At 40.0% G+C, this 25,885-nt stretch overlaps 4 protein-coding genes across 5 annotated transcripts; 1 reads left to right on the top strand and 3 right to left on the bottom strand.

Moving 5' to 3' along the window:
* Positions 1-995: 995 nt before the first annotated feature.
* LOC306892669 (apolipoprotein D-like) lies at positions 996-2,275 on the bottom strand. Its single transcript, XM_079453864.1, has 4 exons — positions 2,154-2,275; positions 1,868-1,986; positions 1,681-1,769; positions 996-1,487 (listed from the first exon to the last, which is right to left on the bottom strand). Exons 1-4 carry the CDS (start codon positions 2,271-2,273, stop codon positions 1,246-1,248), a joined length of 570 nt encoding a protein of 189 aa, XP_079309990.1. The 5' UTR covers positions 2,274-2,275; the 3' UTR covers positions 996-1,245.
* A 1,855-nt stretch (positions 2,276-4,130) lies between these two features.
* LOC306891367 (apolipoprotein D-like) lies at positions 4,131-6,593 on the bottom strand (the record flags this gene model as incomplete). The annotated part of the gene is made up of 4 exons (XM_079451566.1): positions 4,131-4,369; positions 5,373-5,461; positions 5,593-5,711; positions 6,474-6,593. The coding sequence occupies 4 exons, from the start codon at positions 6,591-6,593 to the stop codon at positions 4,131-4,133; spliced, it is 567 nt and encodes a 188-aa protein (XP_079307692.1).
* Positions 6,594-10,972: 4,379 nt separating this feature from the next.
* Positions 10,973-12,833, top strand: apoda.1 (apolipoprotein Da, duplicate 1). 2 transcript variants are annotated; one of them, XM_079452591.1, is made up of 5 exons: positions 10,973-11,030; positions 11,479-11,610; positions 11,696-11,817; positions 11,932-12,017; positions 12,108-12,510. In XM_079452591.1, exons 2-5 carry the CDS (start codon positions 11,494-11,496, stop codon positions 12,332-12,334), a joined length of 552 nt encoding a protein of 183 aa, XP_079308717.1. In that variant the 5' UTR covers positions 10,973-11,030; positions 11,479-11,493; the 3' UTR covers positions 12,335-12,510. The 2 variants fall into 2 exon arrangements, with proteins under 2 accessions (XP_079308717.1, XP_079308718.1); XM_079452592.1 differs by having other exon boundaries at positions 11,013-11,030; positions 11,474-11,610; positions 12,108-12,833.
* Positions 12,834-13,099: 266 nt separating this feature from the next.
* Positions 13,100-25,418, bottom strand: copa (COPI coat complex subunit alpha). Its single transcript, XM_079452590.1, has 29 exons — positions 25,154-25,418; positions 24,558-24,671; positions 24,403-24,476; positions 24,213-24,293; positions 24,040-24,116; positions 23,755-23,864; positions 21,888-21,997; positions 21,500-21,599; positions 21,099-21,317; positions 20,871-21,021; positions 20,695-20,761; positions 20,502-20,577; positions 20,333-20,415; positions 20,007-20,232; positions 19,357-19,495; positions 19,115-19,277; positions 18,381-18,527; positions 18,104-18,293; positions 17,928-18,023; positions 17,744-17,832; positions 17,538-17,661; positions 17,371-17,460; positions 16,291-16,397; positions 16,061-16,210; positions 15,603-15,926; positions 15,410-15,520; positions 15,153-15,314; positions 14,688-14,882; positions 13,100-14,046 (listed from the first exon to the last, which is right to left on the bottom strand). Exons 1-29 carry the CDS (start codon positions 25,191-25,193, stop codon positions 13,987-13,989), a joined length of 3,675 nt encoding a protein of 1,224 aa, XP_079308716.1. The 5' UTR covers positions 25,194-25,418; the 3' UTR covers positions 13,100-13,986.
* Between the last annotated feature and the right edge of the window lie 467 nt (positions 25,419-25,885).

Below are 25,885 nucleotides of genomic sequence, written 5' to 3'. Positions count from 1 at the left end.
TAAATATTGGTTTAAACAACATAACACACAAAGAATTAATGCTAAAACTTTAAATGAATTTACGGTAGTAAATAACTAGCTAAATAGCTAAAAAATAACCATTTAAGTAATACTTTGGAGTTTTGACTTTTTTTACACCGTGTCTCTTTAATACCACGTGGGTTAATACATGATGTTGCGGAGTTTTCAAATTCCTTTTGTCGTTTTGCGACAATATAAACAAGTCAAAGTAATCGGCCTGAAACGTTGTAACATAGAAATAACATTATTATTCTCTTCTAAAACCTAAAGAAATCTTAACGGTCTTGTGCGGGTTCTTCCAAAGAATTTTCAGGAGGCATTCACAAAAAGTTCAACATTGGCTCTATATTGACTGCCAACTAATGCACTTATCACAGGTGCATACTAAAACAAGAACAACAACAAAATAAACGTGACAAAGTCAAACTGTAACAGACGACCCCATCCGCACACAGCGTCCGAGTCTCAGATGTTTCTCCAAGGAGCCCTCACCAGAACACCATTTTTGAACAAAAACTTCTGTTGTGGCATTCATTTATTCATTTGTAAAGGAGTCCGCAGCAAACCATTGAGCATACGAGTCACCTAAAGGCCATTGGTTGTATTGCGGTTAAAAGTTCTCTTTATTATATCATCTCATCTTGAAATGTGAAACACAACTATAGGTTATAAGTGTGGCTTACATTTTCTGTCTGTTTTTGGTGGAACAAATTGTTTTTGTAAATATATATATTTTTTAATAAATTTCAAATAGACTTAAACGGTTATAACTAATGACGTTTTTCTACTTCGTACACCACAGATATAAAATACAAAAAACAAGACCAAGATTAAGCGTCTAGACTTACACGAATTTAAATGTTGAAATCACCTCGAAGCCCCGACCCCAAAAAGGTGAATATCACTTTCATCCAGGACTGTACTAACATATCAACATTATTCAATGTTTCAAATGATATTGCCATGGACTGTTAAAGTGTTTACATTTTTTATTGATCTCAAATTGTTGCTGTAAGCATTATTATTATGTTATTTACGTAATAGATCGGCTCCAGGATTAAACTAAACCTTCATTTATTGATTGGATTAAACTAAAGGTGTACATTTCAGGCAAAGAGAATGCCTTAGTTTGTTCATACACGGCAGGTTTATTCATATTGTCACGTCACAGACCAATAACATGCCTCTCACATAGACATTTCTCCAGCCGTTTCTACTGAACATTTAAGGCATGCCGCTGCACAGGTCTGGTCTTTGGTCGGTCTCTGTGAATCTAGCCGTATTGATGTTGTTGGATTTGAGAATGTCCAGCAGCTCAGTGATGGTCTCTTTGGGAAGGGTGCGGGTTCTGCTCAAGATCCAAGCGAACTCAACATGAACGAGCCCAAGAGCTTCAGAACAAGCATAAACCAGGGTGTAGTTATCATAGTCGGTAGCCAGAACCCAGTAGGGAGAATCAGGAGCATCTGAAGGACCACAGTGAAAGTGTAATGACGATCAACTCAAACATTCTTAAAAAACTGAAATTTGTGTTCAGCAAAAAAACAACATATATCCACGTTGTGAACAACTTGATGATGATCAAATGATGACAGAATTTTCCTTTATGGGTGAACTGTTCCTTTAAGAGAGATCTCAAGATGGTTTGTGTCGACTTACCTTCAAAGAAGCTGACTTCAAGTTTAGCGGGTTCTGATGGATCTACGATCTTGGCAGTGCCGTCGATGAAGTTGACAGTTCCATCAGCACTAAAAAGAACAAAATAATTTGCTTTTGGCTTATATTTATTTATATCATTACATTTAAGCCTTTTGACTAAATATGTTAGATATTAAAATGCACTTACAGAAGCTCATCATTACGAACCAGGACAATACCGTCGCTCAGAGCGTATGTAGCCTGAGAGCATTCTCCTAACTGAAATGCGGCTGGAATTTTCATGATCTCGTACCATCTGCCCATATACTAATAAAGAAAGAACAAGAAATTATACAGCAAGAAGATGAATTAAAAAATGTCCGTTAACTAAACTAAGGCCCTGTATGTTATCCTTTAACCCTATATAATGATAATGAAATTGTCCTCACTTCTCTACTACCATTCCTCGTAAATAATAATAATAATAATTTCACCTTTGCAGGATCAAAGTTTTGCTGAACAGGAGGCTGTGGGCATTTTCCAGAGCCGATGGACTGAGCGTTGACTGCCAGGACACACAGCAGAGTAAGAGACACGACGTGTAGAGTCTGCATTTTGACTGAAATTTCACCAAAAGAATATTGAGAAACTTTTACTGAATGAAACAAAACTTCCGCAAATGTAATAGACAATCAGACATCTCTTACCTGTTTGGTCTCTGGTGTTAAACGTTGGATTGAAACAACGGCAAAGTTGGATATTTATACACACTATTTGTTATGTCACCAAACCCCACCCCCTCACAAACTTGGGGGAAACTTGGGGGTCCGGGCATCTGTTCAAACAGATGTTGAAGGTTGAGTAAACACACTTTGGATGGAACAGGTGAAGATAGAACCACAGGACGTCTCGCACATGTAACCATTGGGGTAGAGACTTAAATCAAAGGGTTAAAATAAACAAATTATATTTAATAAATCGAGGCACTCATTAAATCTTCAATATCAAACCACAACATTCTTCAATTATGCCTACGCATGAATTTCAGAATCTAAATGTATGTAATCGAAAGTATATAGCCTGTCATCATCCTTTTTTGTCGATTAATATTCATGAGGTGTAGAATTTATATCGAATGAGATCGTTGTGTGGGCGGAGCTGTCAGCCGCAGAAATAGAAACGGCCGTTGCTCGTCGCACAGCAGTTTGGGACAAAACCTCAGATTAACCTTTAATCGCATTTCGCAGCGTCGCGTTTGGTTAGGACGCGGTGTTATACAACTGTCCTTATATCGCCTCACGTGCACGGATAGCCCCTTATCAATGTGTTGGATAATATATCACAAACACCTTCGATATACAAAACACAGCTACATGTGTGGCCAGGGTCCAGTTTTAGATTTGATTTTCAAGAATTTGTTTACATGGAATTTTAATAAAAGCAGACGTTAAAACACTTTGAAACATGTATACAATAATTCTTAGAATACATTTTCCATAACCTCACTAAAAATGTTATGGACATTTTGCCCCAGCACTGGGTATTTTTTTTGTCATTATGTAAGATGTTTCTTTTTTTTTTTTAAGAAAAGCTACCAACGTTTTCTTGATATTTGGAATGACATAAAATATGCTTCAAAGTCATATATAGAAAATGAACTTTATATAGGCGAAAAGCTATAATGCTGTGTTCACACGAATTAAGCATTTGGTGCGAGTAAATTACGTGCAAAGACGCGCATGGACGCAAACTCGCGGCAGGCGGTGTGAATGACTCGAATCGTGCAGCGCGTTTGAGGTTGAACATTTTCAACTCGAGCTATGAAATTCACGCCAAGAGTAATAAAGAGCGTGGAACGCGATTGCTCGCGTTTGGTGTGACCACACTATTAGTCTCTAGTTTTCGCATTCTTTTTCAAACACAGCAAGAGTAATCCACATGTGGGACGTTTGTTACTAATATATATCTTACAAATTCATTAAACCTTGGTAAACGATATATCATCTGAAAGCTCTTAGTCATTTTCACAACAGTTTCGCGAAAAAAACATGTTGCGATAGTTATTCCAATAAATGTCATTCGCATGGACTATATAACCATTTTAATTGATATATTCTCCTCTGTCATGTCAGTCTAGGGTGCGCGTTTACGAGAGCACTTTGACCCACGGGCATTCGGTTTGAGAATATAATGTTTTAAAGTCGTTATTTTGGTTTGTTTTTCGCACATAACGTATTCTCGATGCTTCCCAAAAATCCTATTGAGCCACTTTTAGCGGATGAACCAATTTAATAATGTCTTTAGTACTTTTCTGGACATTGACAACAACAACAACAATAACCATGATGTCTATGAGGAGGCCTGAAAATCTCTTGGATGTCACTTAAAATGTATTTATTTGTTTTCCGAAGACGTCATGAGGTCTTAAAACATGTTGTCAAATAACACAATTTTGATCTTGAACTTTTCCTTTAAGGCATGCCGCTGCACAGGTCTGGTCTTTGGTCGGTCTCTGTGAACGTAGCCGTATTGATGTTGTTGGATTTGAGAATGTCCAGCAGCTCAGTGATGGTCTCTTTGGGGAGGGTGCGGGTTCTGCTCATGATCCAAGCGTACTCAGCATAGGTTTGCCCAAGAGCTTCAGAACAAGAGTAAACCAGGGTGTAGTTGTCATAGTCGGTAGCCAGAACCCAGTAGGGAGAACCACGACCTGAAGGACCACAGTGAAAGTGTAATGACGATCAAATCAAACATTCTATGAAAAACTGAAACAAACAAGTAGGGAAAACTTTATGTTTGCCCCAAAACTCTGTCATCATTTACTCGCCCTCATGTTGTTCATTTCTATGTTCTTTTGAACACAAAAGAAAACACTTATACTTTGTAAAAAAATCCAACTTGCAAAGTGCTTTCTCTACAAAGATAAATAAGTAACATGAATGCAGAATTTTTAGTCAAAGGAGTCAAATTATTGTTTTGCATATGCTGAAAAAAAGTTGTCTAACCATGTTTCTAACAAAGATTATTTTATTGACTCTCAAGTTTTGGGCCAAAGGCATTTTCACTAGTGCAAATGTAATTACTGATATCAAAAATAGCAATTGTTACTAGTAGAAATTCCATTCTTGATATCAAGATATAGTTTTCACTAGTAAAAATTTAACTGTTGATATAAAAAATGCATATCCTGAGAATGATTATAAGCTAATTCGGCTTGCCATACTGAACACAAACTGTGACGCAGATTCTCCATGTGCAATTTTAATAGACAAATACATTTGTTAATTTTAAACTATTCCCTATTTGTTTTCGGTCACCAAAAAATATTTGGTTCTGTTGTTCATTATGTAAACTTGAATATTTATGTCTTGACGACTTGTTTTTTTTAGTTAAATAGTTTGAGTTGTGTGGACTTCAGACCACATTTGTTTAGAAAACTCATAAATTTGGATTGGTTGCCTTATTATTTATTAGTTTTGTAAAAAAAAATACAATATAGCTCTGGGACACTACAGTTGTTTGCTTTTTCTGGCAGTACCTCGGTAATGTTTGGTTACCAACATTCTTTCAAATATCTTCTTTTGTGTTCAGCAGAACAACAACATATATCCATGTTTGGAACAACTTGATGGTGAATAAACGATGTCAGAATTTATATTTATTGGTGAACTGTCCCTTTAAGAGAGATCTCAATATGCTTTATGTGGACTTACCTTCATAGAAGCTGACTTCAAGTTTAGCGGGTTCTGATGGATCTACGATCTTGGCAGTGGCGTCGATGAAGCTAGGCGTTCCATTAGGACTTAAATTTCAACAGACACTTTAATTGGATACATTGACCTAAACTTTGACAAAGATTTGGCTTATATATTATATATTATTGCATTTGTGCCTTATGACTAACTAGGTTATTCAAATCAATACTCCACTTACAGAAGCTGCTCATTACGAACCAGGACAATACCGCCGCTCAGAGCGTATGTGGCCTGAGAGCATTCTCCTGACTGAAATGAGTTTGGAATTTTCGTGATCCCGTACCATCTGCCCATATACTAATGAAGAAAAACAAGACATTATGAAGATGAGGAGATAAAATAGTGATTTATATGTTTTAAAAATGTCCGTTAACTAAACTAAACTATTGCCACTGTGTGCAATCCTTTAACCCTATATAATTATTATACATGAACTTGTATAGTTTATCTTTAGACAAACACGTAGACTGTTGTTGTTCTCTATATGATTATTTGATTGCCTTTTTAATTGTTATTTTCTAAATTGATTATACCGCACTGGTTTAATATAATACTAAATTAAAGGGACAGTTCACCCAAAAAGGACGATTTTCTCATCCTTAACTCGCCCTTAAGTTGTTACAAGCCTGTATATATTTTATCGTTCTTCGGACACAAAAGAAGATATTTTAATGAATTTTAAGAATGTTTGTAACTACAGTTCTGGGGCACTATTGGCCACAGCAGGAAGAAAATCTACTATGGTAGTCACTGGCGTCCTAAAGCTGTTAAGTTACAAACATTCTTTCAAATATCTTCTTTTGTGTTCGACAGGTTTGCAACAACACGAAGGCGAGTAAATGACGACCAAACTTTTATTTTTGGGTGAACTGTTCCTTTAAAACTTTTGTGCCTTTCGTCCATAAAGTGGTTAATTGTGACTAGTTCTTTAAAGTCACATCAATGCTTCAATTTGATTGTATAATGAATGCATTAAAAAGACACATTTTCCCAAATTGTCCTCACTTCTCTACTACCATTCCTCATAAATAATAATAATAATAATAATAATAATTTCACCTTTGCAGGATCAAAGTTTTGCTGAACAGGAGGCTGTGGGCATTTTCCAGAGCCGATGGACTGAGCGTTGACTGCCAGGACACACAGCAGAGTAAGAGACACGACGTGTAGAGTCTGCATTTTGACTATATTTCACCTAAAAAAGACGAAACGTTTAGTGAATGAAACAAAACTTCAGCAAATGTAATCGACAATCACACATCTCTTACCTGTTTGGTCTCTGGTGTAAAACCTTGGTTTGAGACAACGGCAAAGTTGGATATTTATAGACTGCGACATATAATTGTTATGTCACCAAACCCCACCCCCTCACAAACTTGGGGGAAACTTGGGGGTCCGGGCATCTGCTCAAACAGATGTTGAAGGTTGAGTAAACACACTTTGGATGGAACAGGTGAAGATAGAACCACAGCACGTCTCGCACATGTAACCGTTGGGGTAGAGACTTAAATCAAAGGGTTAAAATAAACAAATTATATTTAATATATCAAGGCACTGGTTTACTTATTAAACAACATTCATCCCGCCTGTGCTCACTTATCTTAAAGCCGTTGTTATACAACAACTGTCCTTTTATGGGCCATTCTACAGAATTGGTGATGTGTTATGTATGCAGATTGTGTAACATCAAATGTACACATTTCTAGTAATTGTGCAGTTAATTTTCATATTGTAATGTCAGAAAATTTTGGAAAATTTGTCCTCTCCCAAAATTTGTTACTACCAAAACTCAAATATATAATATATATATAAATAATAATATATAATTGAATATCAATGATTATATTTACATATTAAGATTCAGTTTACTTTTTAAATATATGTTTTGCTATTTAAAAAAATCCTCTTGTAAATCAATTACACTTACAATTTTAACAATATTATTAAAGAGAATTACTAATTAAATTAAGTGTAAATGATCAGATTTGTTGTATTTTTACTGTAAAAATTTAAAAATGTATCATACCCAAGTTAAGTTTAATTAAGTTTTTATCATAACATCTTAGCTGGTAATTGTAAATACTTTATTTTTGACAAAACATCCCATGTTTCGGTCGTGACACACACATTTTCAGTAGTGATGGTACTGATGGTTGCGTTCACAATATTTAATTTGCACAGCAGACTTTCAACATGTTATGGTTATGCAAATAACTAACTGCGCAGCCAGCACATATAGCAGACACACATCTGACAGTAAATATCCAATTTAAAACCCACAGCTCACATACTAATTCACTACTAAAACAAACTTAAATACTAGTGAAGGAACTGTATGGAGTTTTGATTATTTCTCCAAATAAAAGAGTCCCTTTTTGTCACTGCCGAAACCATTTTTGTCACCACTGAAACAATGAGACCCAGTCATACATTTCAGTCGTGACTGTTTTGGTAGTGACAATTTTTGAATACGTTGAGACGCTCACAGATGCTAATGCAAGCACAGTTCTGAACACATCCCACATAAAACATCTGATGGAATAATGGCCAAAAACGTTTGCTTAGTTGCAGAAAAAAACGTCTCGGTTATGTCTGTAACCGGAGGGAACGAGACGTTGTGTCCGACCACATCCGTCGGTTCGACACAACGCCGAGACACCGACAGAAAGGGAACTGACGTCCCTTAAAGTTACACACAGATTTTCAGACTTTTAAACACATTTACTTTAAAATGATAAGAACGGTTTACTTACCTCGCTATTAGAGAGAAGGACGCTGAAATAGTTATTGTTCAAAAGAATTAAGGGTGTGATATGAAAATCCGACACACATTTTTACACATAAAGTTGAATCATTAAAAATAAAATGATTTTAACTTAACTTAACTTTAAAAGAAAATCTAAAAGATATGCAATTATTTTTTTATTGTTAAGTTCATTAAACAATTGAAAGTACCCAATAAATGATGATTATATATACAGTATATGAAGCGTTCTCATATTATTGTGGATTTTGAAAGATGATAGAAGGATTAAGATTTGAATACTTATAAATGTGTTTTTTTTTGTGTGACAGCAGTTTGCATGAATTCTGTAGAATGGCCCATGTAGCCGCACGTGCATAGATCGCCCCTTATCAACGTGTTGGATAACATACACCTACAACATGCAAATACTGCTGCACGTGAGGCCACAGTACAGGGGAGATTTTCAGGAATTTCTATACATGTTGAAACACTTCAAAACATGTTTAAAATCATTTCTATTGGACATTATTTTCCATAACTTGTCCAAAAATGTTAGGGGCATTTTGCTTAAGCACAGGGTAATGTTCAGTAATGTTTGGAAACTTTGCCAGTTTTTCTTGATATTCATAGTACTGAGTGCTTTGAAGGCAAATATACAAAATGTGCTATAAAAACCTTTGTATGTAAATATACTGCCTCCCATGTTCTTCATTGCAAGTTTACACAGGACTACACTTCCCATCATCCTCACCTGCCTCGTATCAGGCATCATCCTCACCTGCCTCGTATCAGGCATCGTCCTCACCTGCCTCGTATCAGGCATCGTCCTCACCTACCTAGTATTAGACATCATCCTCACCTGCCTCGTATCAGGCATCGTCCTCACCTGCCTCGTATCAAGCATCATCCTCACCTGCCTCGTATCAGACATCATCCTCACCTGCCTCGTATCAGACATCATCCTCACCTGCCTCGTATCAGGCATCGTCCTCACCTGCCTCGTATCAGGCATCGTCCTCACCTGCCTCGTATCAAGCATCGTCCTCACCTGCCTCGTATCAGACATCATCCTCACCTGCCTCGTATCAGACATCATCCTCACCTGCCTCGTATCAGGCATCGTCCTCACCTGCCTAGTATCAAGCATCATCCTCACCTGCCTCGTATCAGGCATCGTCCTCACCTGCCTCGTATCAAGCATCATCCTCACCTGCCTCGTATCAGACATCATCCTCACCTGCCTCGTATCAGGCATCGTCCTCACCTGCCTAGTATCAGGCATCGTCCTCACCTGCCTAGTATCAGGCATCGTCCTCACCTGCCTCGTATCAGGCATCGTCCTCACCTGCCTCGTATCAGGCATCGTCCTCACCTGCCTAGTATCAGGCATCGTCCTCACCTGCCTCGTATCAGGCATCGTCCTCACCTGCCTCGTATCAAGCATCATCCTCACCTGCCTCGTATCAGGCATCGTCCTCACCTGCCTCGTATCAGGCATCGTCCTCACCTGCCTAGTATCAGGCATCGTCCTCACCTGCCTCGTATCAGACATCATCCTCACCTGCCTAGTATCAGGCATCGTCCTCACCTGCCTCGTATCAGGCATCGTCCTCACCTGCCTAGTATCAGGCATCGTCCTCACCTGCCTCGTATCAGGCATCGTCCTCACCTGCCTCGTATCAGGCATCATCCTCACCTGCCTCGTATCAGACATCATCCTCACCTGCCTCGTATCAGGCATCGTCCTCACCTGCCTAGTATCAGGCATCGTCCTCACCTGCCTCGTATCAGACATCATCCTCACCTGCCTCGTATCAGACATCATCCTCACCTGCCTCGTATCAGGCATCGTCCTCACCTGCCTCGTATCAGGCATCGTCCTCACCTGCCTAGTATCAGGCATCGTCCTCACCTGCCTAGTATCAGGCATCGTCCTCACCTGCCTCGTATCAGACATCATCCTCACCTGCCTAGTATCAGGCATCGTCCTCACCTGCCTCGTATCAGGCATCGTCCTCACCTGCCTAGTATCAGGCATCGTCCTCACCTGCCTCGTATCAGGCATCGTCCTCACCTGCCTCGTATCAGGCATCATCCTCACCTGCCTCGTATCAGACATCATCCTCACCTGCCTCGTATCAGGCATCGTCCTCACCTGCCTAGTATCAGGCATCGTCCTCACCTGCCTCGTATCAGACATCATCCTCACCTGCCTCGTATCAGACATCATCCTCACCTGCCTCGTATCAGGCATCGTCCTCACCTGCCTCGTATCAGGCATCGTCCTCACCTGCCTAGTATCAGGCATCGTCCTCACCTGCCAGCCATCTCACTCATCACCCGGTCACTTTATAAACTCAATCTGGTTCCATCATCATTATCCTGTCTCAAACGTCATTGTATACATCGTGTGACGTCATATATTGGTTTTCTCGTGGTCTGATTATAAAGTGTGTTTTCATTTGGACTGTTCTCTGTCTGTGTTCTCCGGTCGGTGTAGTACTAAATCAACATGATCCGCATCTTGAATCAACAAGTTCTGTATCACAGAATCATTCACTGTTAGCCTTCCTCTTTAATGAAGAAGGAGCGATTCAATAGAAAGCACCTTACAGTATATATGCTTAAAACCGGACCAAACTCCTCTTTTCAGGAACTTTACAAAGCATGTTGTGTTGCAGAGATGTGAGAATAACAACGGCGCATTCCCTCGTGGTTTCAGTTAGTTTAATGACTGACTTCACGTTGGAAATAGAGCCACAAAGACTCCTTCATGACACATCACATGATCCCAGACACAAAGACCGAGTCAAATAAATGAGGCGTCTCCTGCACCTCGATCCATCACATACACTACAACACATCCAGAGGTAAGCATTCTTTTTATTGAACTGGAAAAAGACGTCAAAATGTAATATTTCAGCAGCTGGGGCGCCAGATAAAACCCCCCAAATTATGAATGTTATTTTACACCCGATGTCTGAAATATTATACACTGAGATTCTGTCAAATATATATTTTTACTGTGTGGGCTAGTTTCTATATCGCCTTAATTGTCTTATATTATATATTGTAATGAATTATGATATCAGTTTTTTCAAAATGGACCGTAACCAAATATCTATATTTTAGTGTTTTAACTTTGGACAACTCCTCACCTCACTACATCATACATTTTTACCTTTAATACTTTAAAAAGTACATGACATGTAATACTTTGTACCATTTTAAAATGTTGGGTACTGTCCTTGGTTTGGTATCCAATGGAATACGTGCAAGATTACTGGCTTATTAACCTTCACCTTTTTACCAGTAAAGGTTTTAGCAAGGAAAATGAAGCCATTCCTTGTGACTCTGTTGGCCCTCGTGCTGCCCGTCACAAATGCCCAGGTGCCCCATTGGGGTCCATGCCCAGAGCCCGCTACCCAACCTGCCTTCAACCTGAAGAAGGTAACGCGCCGCCTCCAATGACATCACAGCTCATCACTGATGTCCCCGTCTCATTTCTCTTGCTTTCCTTGCGTGTCCCATGCAGTTCACGGGGAGGTGGTTTGAGATCGCCAAACTTCCAGCTCAGTTTGAACGAGGGAGATGCATCGAGACCAACTTTACTCTCACGCTGGACGGATCTGCACGAGTCGTGAGCTCTGAGATTCTGTGAGTCCTTTGATTTCGTATAGAAGATGTTTACTGGATTACAGTCCGTTTTGAAAAATACGCATCAAATATAGTTACCAGTCCACCCATTTATAGCAACTTTGATTTTCTTAGAAAGGGAGAAGTGAAAAGAATCGAGGGAACCGCAGTGGTGGAAGACAAAAAAAATCCAGCTAAGCTTGGAATCAGTTTCTCTTATGGTAGGTGTTACTAGTGTCTTCTAAGACATCAAATTCAGCTTTCATTGAGAAGCTATATTTGTAAGTAATGTTTCATTTGTAATATTTCAGTTTTGCCGTTCACTCCATACTGGATTCTTTCCACTGACTATGAAAACTCAGCACTGGTGTATTCCTGCACCGACGTCTTGAGATTGTTTCACGTGGACTTTGCTTGGATTCTGGGCCGCACCCGATCACTGCCCGCTGCCACCATTGAACACGGCAAGGAGGTTTTTAGCAATAACAACATCGATGTGAGTCGGATGATCCTGAGCAGACAGCAGGGCTGTGACTAAAGACGTGTTTCTGTGGACTACTCGTGTAAGATCATCACGCTCTTATTAATAACAAACACCGTGTCTATTTCATGAAATGGACACAGAGTTTATTACAGTTGAGATATTAAAACGATCATGTTATTGTACAGAATTGAAAGCACACGTTTCCAATGTACTCAAATAAATGACTAAGCAAAATGACTCTCATTTCTAAGACATTTTCAGCCCACATATACTGTATCGCGAAAACAACTGTGGAACTATAATTTCAGACACATACAGTATGACAATATAGCATGACTATATCACTTCTTGTTATGAAACTTTAAAAGGATGGAAGGCTATATTCAGAAATCATGGGGTTAAATTGAAGACTTTCCATACATTTTAAGACCAAATCATCACTTCAAGTTTGAATCAGTTACACTGCAAGACTTTAAAGGGATAGTTCACCCAAAAATGTCATAATTTTCTCACCACAGGTTGTTTCAAAACTGAATAAATGTCTTTGTTCTGTTTGACGCTAAGACATTTGTTACCAATTTTCAGTTCTGGGACATCATCTACTACAATAGGACTTTTTTTCTTCGATATGAAAGGTTTCTGAGGCACATTTGACTACGGTTACATTTTTAATACTATGGTAGTGAACATTCTTCCAAATATCTCCGTGTTCATCAGAACAAAGTGATTTGTACAGGTATGACATCTTGAGTGAGTAAATGACAGAATTTTCATTTTAACTAACATATGCGGATTGTAAGATCGCACAACTAAACAAGTCTGAGCTTGCGTTGACGCTTTATAAATGCAGCAATTCAGAAGAGTGGGTACAAAGCATAAGAGAATGAATTGAGTGACTCAATGCGAGGTTTATCAGAAAGAGAAGCGCTAGTCACCATTCGACACACGGCAGCATCACGGTTATTCCCAGAGACGGCCCTCAGTCATGGTTCCAACTCCTTATCCTCCAACCATTTGCATGAAAACTTGCATTTCCCCAATGAAGTTGTTTAACAACCGGGTGTTAATGGACCTCCCACTATTCGCCGACACACTTCAGGCAAACTTTAGCATATGACCTATTTGGACAAATACGAAAGGATGCACAATTTAATACCAGTTGATTATAAATTAAGAGAACATTAAGGCCCTTAAATAGTCTTAAATGCCATTTTCCAAGACATTAAATTGTGCATCCTTTCGTATTTTGACCAAATAGGTCATATGCTAAAGTTTGCCTGAATTTAAAAGTGTGGAGACGAATAGTGGGATGTCCATTCACACCTGGTTGTTAATGCGTTTCCCCGTTAGTCAACGGTGTTGTTTATCAACTTTTCATCCTTAAAACACCCTGATATAAGCTAAAACTAGACCAAAAAATTAACACTGTAAGACACTCCTTTACTAGAAGTTTATTTTCATATTTGAAGAGAACAGGGAAAAAGTGTAGCATTATGCTTCTAATGCACTTAGCTATTTATATTAATGAAAGGTTACAGACCCTCTCGGTTAGGTGAGCATGTAGATATAGAATAATGCAAACGACAGTCACAGACAACAGTCATAAGGTCATTCTTTTAGCGCTGATCACATGTAAGGCTTAATTACTTCAAAGCATAAAACACAGAGAAGGGCATCTTGTTTCCATCTTCGCTGATGTCGTTCGTTCAGCGGAACTGCAGCGGGCTGACGCGCAACCCAATGACGTCTTTACCAATCTCAGTTACCTGGGAAACAGGAGAGACAGCCAATGAAACAGATTTACAGCAGTCACTTGACTTTGTGCCATCATCAAGACACTCTGTACAATAGAGGCCAAACTCCAACTTTAGAAAAAAAAAGAGATCTTCGCATTTTAAACAAATATATTATTATAGGAGTAGTTCACCTTCAAAATTAAAAACATTGTCATAATTGACATGCCCTTGTGTCATTTCAAACCTGCATGACTTTCTTCTGCAGAAAACAAATATAGATATTTTGAAAAATGTTGGTAACAAACCAGCACATTCACTTCTATTGCGACTAATGCAAGCGATTGTGGGGCAGTGTTCTGCACAAAAAAGAAAACCATACAGATTTGCGATGACAAGGCGGCCATTTTTAAGGTGAACTACTCCTTTAAGAATGTATTTAAAATGTTTTACGCATGTTGTAGTTGTACTTGGGAGTGTAAACTGAAGTTCCGCTTTCCGAAATTGGCAAAAATGACCTGTACTCCATTACTGCTGTAGTTGATCAAAATTGTATTTTATAACCATGCTCTTCGTATTGTAAGGGTTTCAGCTAACAAGAGGGAACACATTTGCCCTCCGGGGCATCACTTTTGTCCATAACTTTACAGACATGATGAGGTCTCTGCACTCACCTGTGTGACCCTGCACACCTCTCCTTTGTATTTGGGGCAATAGCAGGCTCCAGACAGGGGACACTTCTCTACGGGCCGCCCGCGGTACAAGGGGGTGAACGAGGCTGCGCAGATGTCAAAGGGATTGTGTGGGTCGTAGTTAAGTTGTTGAGCGTCTGTGAGGTTCTTCTCACACGCTGCAAGAATCTTTCGTGTCTGAGAGACCAAAAACACAACGTATTAATGAACGAGAACCAAGTTACAGAGCAAGCCTGCGTGCAAAACATATGCTTAACATGATTCTGCCAGGTGAAACCCTTTAATGTTGAACCAGAAATATGTCTTGGCAATACTGCCACACACAGGCTTTCATAAACACAAAGATAAATATATTTAACATAAACAGTGATACAAGGACTTCGAATGATGCAGATGAAATGTCCTCCTCGCATCTCAAACACAAATCCACACTTCTTATCTCTTCACCTGTTGTGCCACCTCTGGTTTGGGGCCGAGCTCGAGGAGACGACGAGCGAATCCCGCTGCCGTTTTGAAGTTACGGAGTTTGAAGAAAAGATTGAGAGCGGTTCTCAACACCAACACCATGTGGATGGGCTGCAGACTGCAGTGTGTGAAGTATGCGGCCATCTGACACACACACACACACCAGAAAAACAAACATATAAACTACAGTCTGTACATTTATACCCTGCATATGTTGATAAGAATGTAACTGAACGTACCTCACAGAGCCGCTTCTGCTGATCAAGAGAGTCTTTAGGAAGTTTCTTCCTCTCGGTCTCCATCGTGAGGCCGATGATGTACTCTTTACAGATGGTTATGAGCTGCTGTGCCTGTAATCATGAAGTTGTACAGATCCAGAACTGATCCAGAGCAGAGGTAAATGTACGTTTTGCAGTTTCTCCCGTCACATACCTCAGCAATCTCTTGTTTGTTGTCGACCACGAGTAGAGGGACCGAGAGTAGAATGACCCTGAAGCGTTCCACGGCTTCCTCGAAGCGCCCCGCCGTGGTCAGTTGGTAGCACTGCTGCAGACGCGAAATGAGATCAGACAGACGCAGGCCGACAGCTGGCAGGCCTCCTTTAGCCCCGCTGTCCTTCCAATTCCTCTGAGGGAAACTATGCAAGCAGGGCAGCGACGGCAGGCCCAGGTAACACGTGTGACCACGGGACAGGGTCTGCATGAAAATCTGCTTATAGGGTGCAAACTGAACCACGCCAACCTGATCGTGCAGCAACTGCAGAAAGAAGAAGATCAGTGAGTGACGGCGACGATTACGTCCATGATTTTCAGTCAAGACCATTTGTTTTTCGAACGGAAACTTTGAGATATCCAACTTAAGGTAAAATGTGAGTCCGTAGATTATTTTACCCTCATAGCGGTCTCGAACGATCCGGCTAGAATATGATCCACAGCCAGTTGAGAGTTGTTGCACCATGTCTGGGTGGGGCTTGTGCCCTTGGTGGGCAGTACAAAGAATCCTTCTCCCTCAGCTCCGCCTCCACCACCAGCAGGCACATCCTATTGGTTAACGAAGACCAAAATTAAGCTTCAAGTAACAGACATTTCCTTCTCCTTACACACAAAAGAGAGGTGCTCACCAGTTCAGGAGGGAGGTCCAGATCTTCCTCAACATCCCAGCCTTCACCTTCCTCCTTCCCGATAGCTCCCTCGTCACCTAATCCCTCCTGAGCATCCATAAATCCATCTGAGGACAAGGGTTTGAGACATAAGTCATGTAATATTGCTTAAGAAAGAGCACCTACACAAAGCGCTGAAACGATTACAAAATTTGACTGACGATGAATTGTCTAATAAATCATTAAGATTGTGACAATGAATTGTCTGTTTTTGGGCTGTGGCAATTAATTGACTAATAAATCGTTGCCGTTGTGCCGATTAATTGTCTGTTTTTGGGCTGTGGCGATTAATTGACTAATAAATCGTTGCCGTTGTGCCGATTAATTGTCTGTTTTTGGGCTGTCGCGATTAATTGACTAATAAATCGTTGCCGTTGTGCCGATTAATTGTCTGTTTTTGGGCTGTGGCGATTAATTGACTAATAAATCGTTGCCGTTGTGCCGATTAATTGTCTGTTTTTGGGCTGTGGCGATTAATTGACTAATAAATCGTTGCCGTTGTGCCGATTAATTGTCTGGTTTTGGGCTGTGGCGATTAATTGACTAAATCGTTGCCATTATGCCGATTAATTGTCTGGTTTTTTTGAAGCCACCATAAAAATGCTATCAGTCATAGAAATACTTCTAATCGTTTTTTTTCTCACTTGCAAGACTACAATACAATTTGACTTCTATGTTAATGAAGTTTTGGTAGACTGGTTTTAACAATGAGATAAGCTTTCAAATAATATTATATTGTACTGCGGGTTTTTTGTATGGTTTATGCCTTAATTTCTTAGGTGATTGTGTCGTGGTGGTATATTTTACAAGTATTACCACGCTTTAGTTACAATACACACTAAAATATGCAATATGCAGGCACTACAGCTCCCTGTTTTCTATAGAGATGTGCAATAATTGCGATGATCTGAAACCATCGTGTTGAGACTATTATTTAACAATCGTGACAGCCTTAAATCTTTATGATATTGGGGACACTAAATATGCCTTGGGTCCCTTTTTCAAAAAGCCTAATAATAAACTTGAACAGAGAAAGAAGACCTTCGTCCAAATGAAGCTCTGCATCTTCTCCCCAGCCTTCAACTCCTGAAGAATCCATATCCAGATCGGCAACCATCTGTCCTGCTTTTCCTACTCAACAAAAAAACATTCTTTAACTTCAGAACTCCTGGTAACCCACTATGAGCTATGCATCACAAATCGATCACCTTTGGCTGCAATGGCTCCCTCAAAGAAGCCCTTAGAAACGGTGAGCAGGGGCCAGTTGGTGTCCAGAGGGTTGATGGGAGGTGGTGGCTGCAGCAACTGAGCGTTGGGGTCGACCTCAGGCACCTGGACGTTGGAAGTATTCACCTCTAAATCCTTCAGACATTTATAAGTGTTTGTCTCTCAAAGTAAGAAGAGAGGAACTTACCACCTCCTTTTCCAGGTCAAAGGATTCTTTGAGGGCTTCGGCTTCTTCATCCATCCCATGAGTGGCCGCAGTCAGGTACGCCAGAGACTCTAGAAATATTCAGGATAGAGATTTCTTTACGATTACGACCATTCTTATATGATAAATCTCATATAATGTGTAATAGCAAAGTAAAGGCACATACTCTGTCCGCAGTTCTTCAGGATTCGCACACGCTCGCTGACGTCACCTAGGTAAAGAGCGCCCTGGTAGTGTCCGCTCATGTCTTTTCTAATCTCGGCTGTTACACAAACCAGAAACATTTAATTGACAGAAGAACTCATTCAAAAAACATGCTCATGCGTCTTTCTCTTCACTCGCCTATCTTCATCATCTTCCTGAGTTTGGACAGGTTTCCAGTGATGAGGTACAGAAAGGTGAGCTTGTCGAAGTTCTTGGTTCTCTGGTAGCACATCTCGACCACCTGGTGATGACCCTGGAGAAGAGCCGCCTCGCCGAGACGCTCCCAGCAACTACGTTCATCTAGAGCTTTCGCAGCTTCCAGCGCCACCTGCAGGAACGGAGACAGGGTTTCATATGAGCACTTTTGTGTATTTCCAAAAAATTATTTTTATGGTAAACTGTCACTCTTGCAAACCTCGATGTTTCCACACTCCAGTGCCAGGCTGAAGCGAGTCTTCTCGTCCTTCACAAAGTGAAGCGCGACCTCTGGGTAGCCCTTCTTCTGCAGGTAGGCAATGATGGACTGGCCCACCAGTTTAGCATTACGCACCATATGAAGAACCTGAGGAGATACGAAGTGGTTTATGGCACGAATACGTGTTTTGGTGTGTTATAAGATGTCTATGCATGTATTAGACACGTAAAATTGCAAACATTAAAGTGTCAGAACAAAAGATGCGTTCTATCTAAAAGCGAATGCTCACCTTGACCTGCCTGAAACCCTCGTGTAACCAAACCACCACAAATCTACATCAGTTTGTGGTATGATTTCACTAAGACTGCCCAAATGTAAACGCAAGTAAGGTATTGCCTTGGAACCTGATGTTCCAAATATGGTAAGAGACGTTATATTTACGTCACACGCTTGCAGTATTCGACCAATCACTAAGCACTGGTTAACTGCCCAATCATATTACACCTTGCTTTTCAGAGCGATGAGCTTTGCTAAAAGATCTGCGAGTGTCAGAGAGGCGGGGCAAAGAGGAGATACAAACATGCACGATATGTGGATATACAGCGTTTTTGAACCATAAATCAGGTATACACATTACATTACATCCAAAACCAAGGATAATATTCGTTTAAGCTGTGTCACATGACCACCATAAAGAAAACACTTGACTAGCATTGTTCAAAACAGACACTGACCTCCTCATATTTGCGATTAACCAGAGCCAGTTTGAAACGGTACTCGGTTGGGTCGATGTTGAGCACTCGTGGCCTGCACTCGCGATCCAGACAGTACACACTGTTGCCTCGAACTCTCGTCACGTAGATGGGCAGGTCAAGTGTACGAATTATACCGTGATCACTACGAGAAAAATGAAAATGTGAAAGTTAAAAGAAGAAAAGGTATAATGGCAAGATTTTGTGTTTGGCTGGAGCAGTACCCTGAGGTGAGAGCGTATTTGATGTGGTTGGAGGTGGTGTAGATGAAGACTTCATTCTCAGCCCAGGCACCGCTCTTCACTCGGATGTTCTCATGGATGTTGCACAGGCTCTCTAACTTTTTATTGCAGATCATGATAGCTGAAAAGCAGCATGTTCAGAACTATTTAAGAAAACTCACAGTATTATTCTTTCAGCAGCAAAAACCTGCCACACAGAATAAGAAAAATCTTTGATCATTTATTCACCCTCTTATCACTTTGCCCTTTTTTTTATTTGCAATGTAAATTGCAAAATCATTATATTGATTTCAATTGTCAATAATCTCTTTCATAGCTCTTTGCCGTTTAAGTGCTAAAATGTTTTCTGTATGTCGCTTTGCAACGATGCACACTGTAAAAAGCTATAAAATAAATAACAAGCAATTATATTAAGTTTATTTTCTACTGCCGTATACTGCGGATAGCCCACTCACACCAAGAATGATAACCAGGAACAATATCGTTGTCGCTATTATATTTCAAATCGATTATTTTAGCCAATGAATAGAACGCAATATTTAAATCAACAGAACATTGTTACTAATATGGTCATTATCTTCACAGTCATCGTTATTGGTATGACCAGGCCTTAACTGAAGAATTTGCAGTACCGTGTTTAGACAGCAGGGCCACGTGGTTGGCATCAGCGCTCCACACCACATATTTAACTTTGGCGATTTTGACTGTGGCGAGGGAGCGTTTCTGCTGCACGTCAAACAGCGTGACTCCATCGGCGTCCCGCAGTAACAGAGACCCCGTCCCGGCATAGAAGATCTCCTCACAGCTCGGCACCTGCACCTTCTTCACAATCTCATTCTTCAGATTCTTTATCAGCAGCTGGAGGGGTGCGAAGGTGAGAAACACTCTTGAGTTTTGCTCATCCACTCACTTGTGGATGTATTCAACACTGTGCACTTTGAATAATAATGTTACTCACTGAATGCATGCGATCGAGCACTGCAAACCGGTTCCTGGCCACCCACACCGCAGTCAGGCCGGACGAGCGTTTACCCTCAGGTGCTAAACAAACACAAGTTAAAACGTGAACAACTACACGGCTGAGAACAAATATTATGGACAAATACGACAAAAAGTGACAATGTTACCATCAGGATTCTGCGAGTCACTCTCTCTAGGGATGGAGTACAGGTCATAAGTGCTGTTTTCCAAGTTAGTGGCTCTCTAAAACAGGAAAACGAATCAATGTACAATTTATCCACCTTGTTACACACGTTCATTTGTTTTTAACATATTCTCTTTTCCACAAAATGTTTGTTTATAATATATGTGTATACTCACAGTGCACAACAACACAGCGTTTTCAGCAGGATTATAGGACATACTGAACACTGGGAATTTTGATCCGCTGTGAATGTTAAAGAAATAAGCTCAGTAAAAAATATGTTCACCAATGAACTACACTAAAAAAACAAAACAAATGCAGCACATGTACTTTGAGACAAAGGTCCGCCCACCTGCGCAGCTGCATGACTGCTGTATCTTTACTACTGTTGAAATCAAGCTGACGCAGGAATCTGTCTTTCACATAGTACAGCATGTTACCGTACACGGCATAGGCCGGACGCTCTCTCTCCAGCTTAAACACCAGCATCCCGCTGTCATGACCTGAGACAACAACAGTTTTAATGTATTTCATGCATCACCCGTACCGCTCATCCGCATAATCTCTACTAGTAACCTACCAGCAGCAAACAGATTGAGGTTGGGGTGAGCTCCCAGCACCCAGAAACGGTCATGGTCTCTGCGAAAGGTCTGGACGCCTGTTCTCTTAGACATGTCCCACACGCGGATGCTCTTGTCCTCGGAGTTTGACAGTATGAGCTCCTGGCGAGGGTGAAACACTGCACAGGACACGTTGTTGTAGTGCCCCCTACAGGTGTCCAACTCCCATGCTTTTGACTCTGAAAGACAAGACGAAATGTTTGTGTGCTTTGCATTTTTTATGCCAAGAGTATGATGTTCTTAACTTTACTAATAATTTTATAACATGACTTTCATAGTGTATACATAAGGTTTAGCGGGAGCTTGCTAGGTTTTGGAACAGGAAGTCTGGTATCCTACAATGTGAACATTTCAATCTTACCGTTCATTCTCCAGATCTTCACCTGCCGATCATCTGCTCCCGATACAATGAGTGGCATGGTGGGATGGAAAGCGGCCCAGTTTACCCCTCGATCATGCCCCTGAAAGCCGGGAACGGAAAGTTTTATTTAAGCTAGAGGTGTCACATTATAACGGTGTTTTTAAATAATACGATTATTGTCAGCACTATGATCGGTATTGTGTTAATTATACACATATCGTATTCACATTAAAATTGTATTGCCATGATAACAGTGTAGCAAAACAACCAGATTCTGGTCTGTCATCATTAAGTCCAAATCTAAATCACTTCACACGAAAGGAAAAACATGGAAACCAAAATAAGGTCTAAACATTTTTTCATCAAATTAAGTCAAGACAATTCTCACCTCCAGAACGTGCTTCACGACAGCATCCGAGACCCCAAACAGGTCGACACCAGAGATGCCACGCACCTCTGTGTCCACAGCCCCGGGGGACAGATTCTTCTTCCTCAGACCTGGAAGCAACATTTATAGTCCGACACACACAGGGGAGCCATTTACAAGTTACACAGGAACACCCACAAACCGGGGAGGGAAAAACAAGAGGAACAACATTAACAATTATACTCATTTAAAAAAATGTTTGTGAGTAACGGTTCGTGAGACACGTAAACATTTTGTTGGACTGTTAAACATAAACAGGTACAGTAGAAAACAAACACAACAAACATCCTCCAGTGCTGTCGGTCTAAACTTGAGTTATGATATTATCGTTAACTATAATCAAGGAAAAACTATATAACGACTGACAACAACGACACAAAACTTTTCAAAGAAACTAAAAAATTATAAAATAATTTGTTTATTCTAATTTTTTGGGTGAACTATTCCTTCAATCAAGAAGCTGTAAATGACTTCCGATTGGGTTGGATGATCACGATCAATGACAGAGAGATGATCGGTATAACTCAGGTCAGGACACAGAGAAGAGGAGAACAGAATGTGTGTCTGAGATCTAAGCACTTCAAATGCTGAATGAATAAAAGTCCAACAAAAGCTGCAGCTGTTGATCAATGTACATGTGGATGTTTCCAGGGGGGTGTGGGTAGGAAGTGAGCAGTGAATGAATGGACTGATGGAAGGATGGAGATGAAGGGTGTCAAAATAATCTCTTGAGGGCGCTGGATGGCTGGAATACTTCGGTTAATTTCGTGCATTTGTTAGAAAATTGAAAGATGAATTATTTTATCGTGCATTTGAGTTATGTTAATAATACTTATAAAAGATGAATTATATGAAGTGGATTTATAACATATAATTCTTTAATTTAGAGATCTGTGAGATGCTACCAATCTGGCAATGAAATGCTCACATATTGCTGTGACTTAAAAATGAATAGTGGTGAGACTATAACGGGTAGCAGGGTATGTGAGAAGTAAAATGGTCATGGGTTTAGATGTTAAGCTTAACTTGTCGAATCGCCTGGCATTCAATCATGCACAATATCAAAAGAGAGCATTAACAAACCTTTTGGTGGTCAATATTTCATAAAATTACATTCCATGTCATCATACTATCCATGCAGCTGTTTTGTATGTTGGTGTGTGTGTGTGTGAAAGAAAGGACGGCAGATTGTGCAACCTTTGTGCGTTTAGGACAGAGTATTCAGACAGTGCAGACAGGTTAAAGGTTAATGAGAAAGCTCTGAGAAAAGCAGACAAGACACTAGCATTGACATCATCATTAAAACATGCAAAATAACAAAAACACCTCTCACATCAGCATTCCATAAAAGGATGGTTGACCCGAACGTGAAAATTCATTCACCATTTAAAACATGTTTGACTCTATTTCTTATGAAGAACTCAAAAGAAGATATTTTAAAAAATGCTGACCATTGACTTCCATTGTATGTACATAAAAGGCATTTCTCAAAATATCTTCTTCTGCCCTCAACAGATGAGCGTCACATACACGTTTTGAACAATATGAGAGAAATGATGACAGAACTTTTATTTTTGGGTTCCCTTTATATATTTGCCCTTAAGAACAGTGTATTAGATATGGTATCCTCCATGTGGCAATTATAAAACTTGACAAAAATTATGTGAGAGGCATTTTTGCATGGAGCCCACAGAGTTTTGTTCTGTACACACTTTAAAGGGAGAACGAGGAAGGGTGTGCCATTAGGCAACCTCATTCTGTCTTTCTCCCTCCATTCCCAACTCCCCAGTCTTCCCAAACCACTCCAGCCTGTCCCCAACCTCCTCACCGGAAATATCCCACACGCGCACTGTCTGATCCAGGCTGGCCGACACCACCAGGTCTTCAGAGGGATGGAACTGTGCACACATCACATAGTGATTGTGCCCAGTCAGTACACTGCAGAGGAGAGAGAGCATATATAAGAACCAGCCCATATTCAAATACAATACTGCTAAGTATACTGTATATATAATAATATAACCTAATAATATTTATATACATGTTAACGCTTATTAGGCTGAGATCATAGGCCAACCAATATGAACTCAAAATGTGTAATGGAAATACTCACCAGACACAAGTTCTGGACTGCCAGTTCCAAATGCGGATGGTCTGATCATCTGAGGCGCTCAGGATCCAGGGATAATCCTAAAGAACAGAATTACAAGAGTTAGCGCTCTTGTATGACTTCAAAACATCACTACATCAAATATTAAAGTGCATTATAAAGCTGACAGAGCTTACGTGATGGAAGAAGGTGGTGCGAATGTAGTCAAGATGTCCCAAAAGAGTGAAAAGACACCGACGCAGTTTATAGTTCCAGACCTTGAATCAGAATCAGAAGTTTTTCATTCATGTCAGACATTCTCAAACAATAGACTAGCCAAATGACACCACGCTGTCCTCATCAGCACCGGGTAGAAAGGAAGCAAACCTTGATCTTGTAATCATCACCTCCTGACACAAACAGCGGCTGCTGCTTATGGAAGTCAATACCTCTGACTGGACCTGAGGTGGTGAAAATTCACAAAATCATGAACCACGGAATAAACAATCGAAGCCAAAAGAGCTGATAAGGCGGATTCTTACCATCATGCTCGTCAAACTTGTCGATGAGAGTACACATACGATAGTCCCACAGCTGGATGACACCATTGTGCAGACTGGCGAGAATCCAGGGCCGCTTGGGATGAAAACTCAGCCCTACGTGAGAAGAGATGATGAAAACACGCATTCACGAAAATGAGACAATCCCTAATAGATCGTGTACGTGGACTAGTCACGTAAATCCGTACTTTTGCCATTATCATTATCTTTTCCTTTAAATATGATCAAAAACAGTCATCATAAAAATGATAATAACTAATAATCAGTGATGTCATTGACACAACAAATGGAAAATGACAATGGAGACACTGACATTTTCAAAAGTACATATTGTTATACATGTTGCCACTGCTAGTAAACCAATAAGTTAGCTGTATGCTAGCATCGACTGACATGTTAGCACATTTCAATGGACGACGTTCGTCGCAGAAGACATTATAAATTATATTCTATTAACTTATTGAATCAGCAGTAGTTTAAAGTGGTTAATACCATATACAGACGTAACGTTAAATAAAAGAGCTCGTCTACAGAAACAGTCGATTGAAGTAAGCCAGCACAGATATTGTGATCCTCACCTTTCACTCGGGCCGACTTTGTCTCAAATTTGGTCAACATCTTCTCTCACAATAATAACGGACTGGGACTGCGTTACGTCTCAAGATATCGACAAATGAACGTCAATTCTATTCATAAAGTCATTCCCTGCTCGTAAGGGTTTTGTCGTATGTTTCTGCAGCTTCACTTCCGGAAGCTGACACGTCTACCGAATCCACTCAATCCGCGCAGTCCCTCTGAACGCGAACAATAAAGTTTGACGATTCAAATGCCAACATCTCAAGCTCCACGTCATAGATCCTTCCGGGTTTTAAAAACAATAAAACACGTTTATTGATCTCATATAAGTCAGGTATAGGTAATGAGAACCAGGGTGATAAAAAAGTAGATGTAGTTATAGCATTAATCTATGTCCTTGTTTAAGTTATTGTTATTATAGAGAGAATTTATATATATATATATATATATATATATATATATATATATATATATATATATATATATATATATATATACAATATTTGTATTATACTGCCTATTATACTACAAAAATATTTTTTTTCTTATGATGAAAGATATATGCAGAAAAAAGAAAGAAAGATATCTCAATAAATCACTTTGTAAATAAGAGATTTGTTTATTCCGGGTGGTGTCGCTATTGTTCCAGATATAATTATAGAGACACTCCTCTAAATGTTATTCAGATTTTAGCTTCAATCACTAACAGTTACTATTTTCTGTTTGAAAAATAG

The sequence above is a fragment of the Barbatula barbatula genome, assembly GCF_947034865.1.
Source record: "Barbatula barbatula genome assembly, chromosome: 3".
Taxonomy (NCBI): domain Eukaryota; kingdom Metazoa; phylum Chordata; class Actinopteri; order Cypriniformes; family Nemacheilidae; genus Barbatula; species Barbatula barbatula.
Note: the sequence above shows the minus strand (reverse complement) of the source record. Positions and strands in the feature narration are given on the sequence as shown.